Source organism: Sesamum indicum, linkage group LG10 (genome assembly GCF_000512975.1).
Source record: "Sesamum indicum cultivar Zhongzhi No. 13 linkage group LG10, S_indicum_v1.0, whole genome shotgun sequence".
Classification (NCBI taxonomy): domain Eukaryota; kingdom Viridiplantae; phylum Streptophyta; class Magnoliopsida; order Lamiales; family Pedaliaceae; genus Sesamum; species Sesamum indicum.
Genome location: NC_026154.1, coordinates 4,666,903 through 4,674,755, shown reverse-complemented (window position 1 = coordinate 4,674,755; position 7,853 = coordinate 4,666,903). Strand labels below are relative to the sequence as shown.

The window sequence follows — 7,853 nt, the reverse complement described above, 5'->3', positions numbered from 1 at the left end:
CAGAGACGCCATGTGGAATTTTGCCAAGATCATGTCTTCAAAGGAGTAGGAATAAAACATATGATTCTCTCTCAATACCTAGATATAGGAACTGCAGATTTCAGATCTGAGCCTATTAAGCATATCCAATTGAAATATAGTCATAAACCCTATATACCACAAGCAATAACCACCAATGGTTTTCTAAACCTCTCATTATGTTTGACAAGGAGGTGCAATTTGCAATGTCAAGTAAGCACATTAAGCAGTAGTTACCAGAGAGAAACACATTTCCATAGGAAGAATGTCGAGCAAAAGGTACTCATCAAATGATGCCAACTCAAAAATCAAAGGACTAGGGAATACCTTTCACTTGATGACACTGATTTTCCAAACGAATCTGGACCCTGGTCAGCTTCCTCTTCAGAAAGAAATATATTTGACATAGGCTCTGTTGTGTAGTTCCTAAAGGAAACCTGTAAACAGACAAATTGTGGCGATATGCTCGACACCTCAGACGAAAATCTGTAATCTACACTTAACCCTTTTCCATTTGCAGGATCTAGAAGTGTATATGACTTTGGTTTCACCAGCTGAGCAATGTCCTTAATTGAGATTCTGGCTAAGGATCTCTGAGCATGACTGACATCATAAAAATTCTGGCTTGAACCAGGATTTTCGTTCAACCACGACTCAAGAGCTCTATTGGACATTAACTCGCCAAAATCAGTAAAGCCAGAGGCACTATTCTCTTCTGAATCTTTAATATGATTTCTCGAAGTGGGAGCACCATCTGAAAGATTGATTAATGCACCAGCTTCTTCATCTCCATCAGTATCAGATGCACCATTATAACTGCCACCACCACCACTTGAACCACTAACAGAAGCTTGAGAACTGTAATCGGTTGTGTTTTCTTCTTCCAGAGATCCTGACATTGCATCAGAATCATCAATATCATTTGTTTCACTATCAATAGCTCTATCTTCCATTATCGTTGTTCCTTCCACATGACTTGGGAAATGACTTTCATCAATCAAACTACAAGGTTCTGGGAGGGGTTCATATCCTGGAGCTGCATGGAGTACTATCTGTGAAAGAGAACCAGGAAGATAAAATCGATAACTAAATGGTTCGGACTGTACTTTTCTTTGTCCCCCAAATATGTACTCAGCAAGAACGTGTGTCAGGTCTTTGTATTCCTTTTGGTCCTTTACTTCTTCCACATCATGAGATCTCATACAGTGTGACAGAAAATTCTTCAGAAAACGAGCACGGTCACGAATATCATAATTCAAGTCAGAGTTAGCTAGTTCAAGCACATAGCCTACAATTATTTGCAGTTCAGACATATTTTCCCCTTTGATATGTAGTAGGACCTGGAAAGATATAGAATAGATTGTAAAGTAATCAAGAAAATTTATTAAACTGCAACTTCAGTGGGTTCAACATCAATAATGATTCAGATATTTTTCATCCATTATATCGACCAAACAACAGAGATGAGTTACCAATTAACTTCTTTCAAAAGATTGAGGTAAGCGAACATGATAATTAGCTCTACATACTCCAATGGCCCAATCATGAGAAAATGCACGACTGCAGATAGTTTTTGTGATGGAATGATTGGCATTTAGCTCTGTGTTAAGGATCCATGAAATAATACTCAGTTTATATCAGTATTACAAATAGCACTAACTGATAGAGCAATTACCAGACAGTGTGGAGGATTCGTAAAATGAAAAACGTACTAAATGTAACCCAGGTAAATCGCTTGGGTGGTTTTGCTAAACTTTTCTTACCTAGGCAACCATGCATAACAACCATATCTTGGATATTGTAAAATTAAATTTCCTGGACTTATAATTTTTTACTTCTATGCAAATCAATATTTCAACTGGATATTGTAAAATTCAATTTTTCCTGGACTTATAAATTGGCTGCGCTTGCCTACATAGATGTGCGTCCAATTAATTATCTGCAAAATTCTTGCCTTCATATAAGTCTATGGAACACAGCCCAATATGTGGATATCACTCATTCCCTGCTCGATCAGACCATTTTGGATATCAACCTTCAGCCAGACATAACCATTTTTTCCAGAGACCATTGCAAAAGACTGCCAAACTTCATCATCCAAAGTCTTTACCATCTGCAGTCGGTGGCACTCTTTCTCTAAAACTTGCTATAGCCAAGCTCACCGCACCACCTTAAAAACCCTACAAACCCATGTCAATTGGACTATTTCATGTGTTTTTTAAGAATGAAATTTCAATGTTTCATACCTCAGTCTGTGTTATTTGTGATTGGAGCTGGCAGAGGAAGCTGGGTGTATCATACATAGCAGAAAGGAAGTCAGAGAAGCAGTGGACGGATGCTGATAGTTGATTAGCTTTCTAGTTATTTCAGTAATTATTTTATTGGATTATGATTTGATTAATGGAGATGCTAGTGCCTCGTCTATAAAAGGGGTTGGTTTGGAAGAAAATTCAAACTTTTTACACCCTTTTTTTGCTTTTGCTTTATTTTTCACAATATCAGAGTGAAAAACTGAATTGCATTTTAGTGGTGAATAGAATGTTCTCATAAAAGGAGTCAATTATGGCTATCCAATAAGTCACAGCAATCTTACATTACACCAAAAGATTCAGTAACAAAACTTTTTACTTTTGTTCATCTCCAACACAATTTCATACTAGATCAGCTCAAGAAAGCTTCCAGTTGGTTAAGTAATTTACTACAAACATGTTCAAACAAAATTCCTGGAAATACAAGTGCCTGTAAAAGGAATTAATTTTTACTACTGCAGGAAAGAAGCGCAAGGGAGGTATAGTGGATTCACATCCTTCAATTCACCTATGAGGTCAAGAAGAAATTTTTATTGCTTAGCATAATGGACAGGAAGGATTTATTCCAACTCCTCCAGAATTGAACATATTGAGATGTACATTTAGGAGAGTTGACTTATGCTCATTATTTCCCTTTCCTTTCCCCTTCACTTTTAACAAATAAGAAAAGAATCCCTAACCCCTCACCTCCCTTCCATACACTTTCAATGCAAACAAGCAAAGTAGAAACCAAATTAATCAAGATCACGAAGGGAAGAAATACATTGTGGACAAACTTACAATATGTGCTGACAATGTATGATTAGAATATCACGTAATACAGTCTAACTTATCAACATGAAAAAATCATATAAAAAATGTGCCTGTAGAAAGTCCAAGCAGATGGATATATGAAATTCGTCAAGCAAGCACAGAATGTTTAAGCGTGCCATGGTCAGTCAGCAATCTAGAAGAGCAGAAAAAATTCAACTCTTAAAAGTAACTAATACCTTTCCATTCTTAAATACGCACAATAATAGCATCACTATGAGAAGATGTGAAACCATTTTCACCTTATCACACAACTGGCTATTTATATCAAATAAACCAGCAGTGGAGCAAGAGGGCATGTAATGCAGATAACAAATTAAATCAAAATATTAAGCGAGTCTTCACATAGACCAGATCAGCATATGGGATCAACAACATTGAGATGAGTAGGAACTTCAGACAAATGTTTATAACTAATTGTTGAAAAGTCTGATGCAGTAGTTCTTTTCAAACAATACTTAGAAACAGCAACAATGCACCACTAGTCCAGTCTATCATGGATTTCCAGTAGATTTCTGTTTCTATGAAGATATGGAGCACCAGGGATCTTATGATACAGTAGGCTAGGCAAAGCCCTTATGGAATTGGTATAATAATAAAAAACTTGCGTATGATTCTATTAAGTAAACCAGAATCACACACTCAAATGGTTAGATTGAAAATTAATGATATCCAACCAATCCCAATGCCCATAAGGATGAAGATGGAGATGAGGATATAAGTCAAAATAAAAAACTACTACTATTAACTACCTTAATGCAGGCATTGATAATCTGGAGCTTTGTTTCAACCGCCTCCAAAGTAAAGCGTCGAGCAAGATACTTAAGTATTGTGGGAATCATCTTTGAAATGAGGACCCCCATGTAGCTGTACTCACCCATCATCCATATAATCATAGCACGGGCTGCTGGTGCACGCATTGAATCCAAGCTCCGGAGCAAGAGAACAATTACCTTAAATAATGGTTGCGTTTTAGAATTTATGACCACTCATGCATGGTTGTTCTACTAATAACAACAGTAGCCCATTCAATGTTGTAGTAATAAGATATAGCATAATCACCAAAACATAGCATAGCAAACAACTTTCAACTGGACCAAGTTTAAATGACAAAAAAGCGAAATGCAAAAGTGAGCATTAAAATGCCTAGCAATTCCACCCTCCGTTAGTAGGGTTAACTAACTTTGCACCAGGTCTAGGACAAATATTTAAATCCCTTGCACATGCTCAGGCCCATGTCTCAACATTATAACTAAAAGAAAGGAACCAACAAGAATATTACCAAAAAGGAGAGAAGAACCCTACAGAGATAGTCCCTATTTATGCAAAACCAACATGGATTTACACTAAGAAGATGTGAGAGGTTCAATTATCTGACGTGTTTCTATCAAGCTTCTTATCTCCAGATAAATTTAGTGGTTTTCAGGTTGAAAGGTTTATAGTTGGCATAATTGCACAAGTAATGCTTCATAGATACAACAGATAAATGGCAATCTAAGAGACATAACTCAAGATAAAGAAGTAGCCTACATATGCATGCCCTTTCTAATTCAATGTCAAGGTAGGTAAATTTAATGCCAAACTCCAATGCTCAAAAGCTGTCTTGTGCAATCCTAAGATTAAACCGTTATCTCAAGGGTTATCTTAATCACTGTGTGAAGAATAGATGATCCCAATCTCCCTCCAATCTATCTCCAGGCTACCGCGTCTATCAGCACAAAATTAGGTCTATAATCTCCAGTACAGGATCAATAGAACGACCTTCTTTACAAGACTCCTAAGAGCTATAGACTTGTGGTTCACACCTATTGCGGAAATGAACCTTTCTCCAATTAGACCACCAATATCAATATCCTATCCAAACCTATGTAAGAAAACCACAACAGTCGGCAGCCAGCAAATACAGCTTACTGAAACTTAATCATATGTCAGTTTAGGTCTAAATAGTTACCTGTTTCTTGCTTGTTTATCCTGCTTGAACAGCTGAAGGCCAAGACCTTTATTTGCTGGCTGCCGACTGTTGTGATATTCTTACATAGGTTTGGATAGGATATTGATATTGGTGGTCTAATTGGAGAAAAGTTCATTTCCACAATAGGTGGTTAACAGGATAATTATATTTTTGGTCCCTCATCTTTGTCACTAATGCAATTCAGTACCCTGTTTCATCCTCATTAAACATAGACGCATTTAGTGTCTATAGACTTGTGGTTCACACCTATTGCTGAAATGAACCTTTCGCCAGTCAGACCACCAATATCAATATCCTATCCAAATCTATGTAAGAATATCACAACAGTCGGCAGCCAGCAAATGCAGGTCTTGGCCTTCAGCTGTTCAAGCAGGATAAACAAGGCAAGAAACAGGTAACTATTTTCCATAGTCCTAAACTGAAGCATGATTAATTTTCAGTAAGCTGCATGGTAGAATAGGATAATTAAATTTTTGGTCCCTCATCTTTGTCACTAATGCAATTCCGTACCCTGTTTCATCCTCATTAAACTTAGACGCTTTGTGTTTCTTTTTTAACAAAACTCTCCTGGCTGTTTGAACTCCATTAAGCCCCAAGGGAATGGCTCATCTATGCTTCACGCAAATACTGCAAAATTCTCAGTTAAGTTTGTATCTTTTCAGTTTTGGTACCTGAAGTTGAAACTCCTCCAACAGCAAATGTGCAGCTTTGTGAGCAATTAATAAGTAATGATTGTCCATGGGAAGGACTAGATTTGTCAAAAAATGAAAGGTTTGGAACTGATATTGACTGACGGATGGCAGTGGATTCGCAGCAAACACGAGGGATCGAATGTTATTATCCCATAAAACAACCATAACAATCTATGCACCAAGCTTTTCAATTTGTTCTATTCTCCTATAAAAATCTAAATTCAGTCTTCTGTGATACAACTTAGGGTACTCTGAGCTGTTTAGGATCTCAAGAAAGATAGATTGAAGTTGGGACAGGGGGGAAACAAAATTAAGAAAAATGAACTAAAAAGGTAGCTGCATTATATATTGATAGAAAAATATCAAGCAGCTACCCAACACCAAGAACTATCAAACAAAGACAAAGCTTTTATTGCAAGAGCAAAAATTGCTCACTGCCTCCAAATAGTGTTGTTCCTTTCCGAGTTTAAATGCATTTACAAGTCTTTTTTTTCATTATACGTCAGGAAATCAAAGTGTCATTTTCAGAATGTTGACATCAAAATGAAGATTTGTTTAAGTAAGAATATTCTGATCTTTCTCACAAGTCGTGGACATCAATATATACAAATAGCAGGGACTTAAGAACATAACAGAAAGATGAGCATGAATATAGACCAAAAAGAGAAGAGATTGACAAACTTACTCTTTCATGACTGGGAGGATCCTTTTCTATGATTGCCTTGATTGACTTAATTACTTGAACCAATACAATTTCTTCTTCACCCAATGATGCAGCATCCCCATCTGAAGATTCTAAAATTTGGATTACATCAAATAACTTTAAAAGGAGGAAAGAAAAATATATCAAACAAATTAAAGAAATAAAATTCTTGGCGGAAGGTACATAGTGAAAGAATGGGAATTACCAGACAAAGCAAGAAACAAGAGCCCTTCCAAACATGTATGCGCAACGTCAGGGAGTCTTTGTGCACATAAGCCAATCGCAGCCACAGTATCAGCTGCAAACCTCCTGTCTGGATCTCTAATATAATCCTAAGAATTGACTAAAAGGTGAGCATCACTTCACAAAAGTAAATCCAATAATATTTACCATAACAATCTCAATAATATCACAAGCCAGCAGTACGTATTTTGAAAGCCAACAAGACATGGATTGAGTAATTACTCCTATTTAACAAGATGAATGAAACTGATGCAAAAATGAACTGGCTACAGAACAATCACTTAATTCTACATTTCAAAATTGACTTTAATTTAGGATAAATTATTGAGGCAAATATTTTGAGTTGGTAAATAACCCAATACATAAACTATAACAGGTCAGTCAAGCATAACAATGGAGATTAGTGCAACGAGGCTCATGTAGACAAATTGGCATAACATGGGCAATCTTCAAAGGGTATGGTTGGATGACAACAATTGTTATGTATTCGAGATCCCTATTTTTCTGGCCTGGACTTTGAAACAACTAACAAGACAAAGTTCCTTAATTAAAAAAAAAAAAATTCAAATCCTTAGCAATACTTGTTCTTTAAGAAAGGAAGTGAAATTGAAATCCAAAACTTTGGAATATTTCAAGCTGAAAACATCATATCAGATCCCTTTCTTTTAAGTTACAATAAGGGAATAGTGATACCCTTTTAAACTATTAGGGCAGTCCAAGAAACTCATGATTTTCGTGATAGCAAGAGATCCTGATAGATTTATTCTTTTATTAAATTCTGAATTATTCTAAGTTATGGGAAACTGATAAAAGGACTAAGCACAAAAGTCTGAAAACCAAGATCACTGATCCAAAGATTTGACCAGGTCATAGATCACGGGTTCAACTTTCCACTTTTATGTTTCAGTTTGTTCTCAACTCCTACACCAGCCACCTTTTCCTTTTCTGTTTCATTTTCTCCTACTTCACCAGGAGACTGGCATTGCCGCGAACCATGTTTTTGGTTTCTGTTTTATTTTCTTCTCTTCTCCTACTTCCCATTAAGAAATGCCAGGGGCTTTCACCTTCCTTTTCCCCCTTCTCTACTTCATTTTATTCTGCAGCAT

General features: G+C 36.5%; 1 protein-coding gene across 3 annotated transcripts in view; it reads right to left on the bottom strand.

Annotated features, from left to right (window-relative positions):
- The window catches only part of LOC105171938 (AP3-complex subunit beta-A), a 17,823-nt gene that overhangs the window by 3,920 nt on the left and 6,050 nt on the right, over positions 1-7,853 (bottom strand). For 2 of the 3 annotated variants that reach the window (XM_011093210.2, XM_011093213.2), the window contains 4 exons: positions 6,710-6,836; positions 6,487-6,596; positions 3,890-4,090; positions 346-1,358 (listed from right to left, as the gene is read on the bottom strand). In XM_011093210.2, coding sequence (XP_011091512.1) covers positions 346-1,358; positions 3,890-4,090; positions 6,487-6,596; positions 6,710-6,836 — 1,451 coding nt within the window. The remainder of the gene's footprint in view (positions 1-345; positions 1,359-3,889; positions 4,091-6,486; positions 6,597-6,709; positions 6,837-7,853) is intronic. The other variant, XM_011093212.2, reaches the window with a different exon arrangement.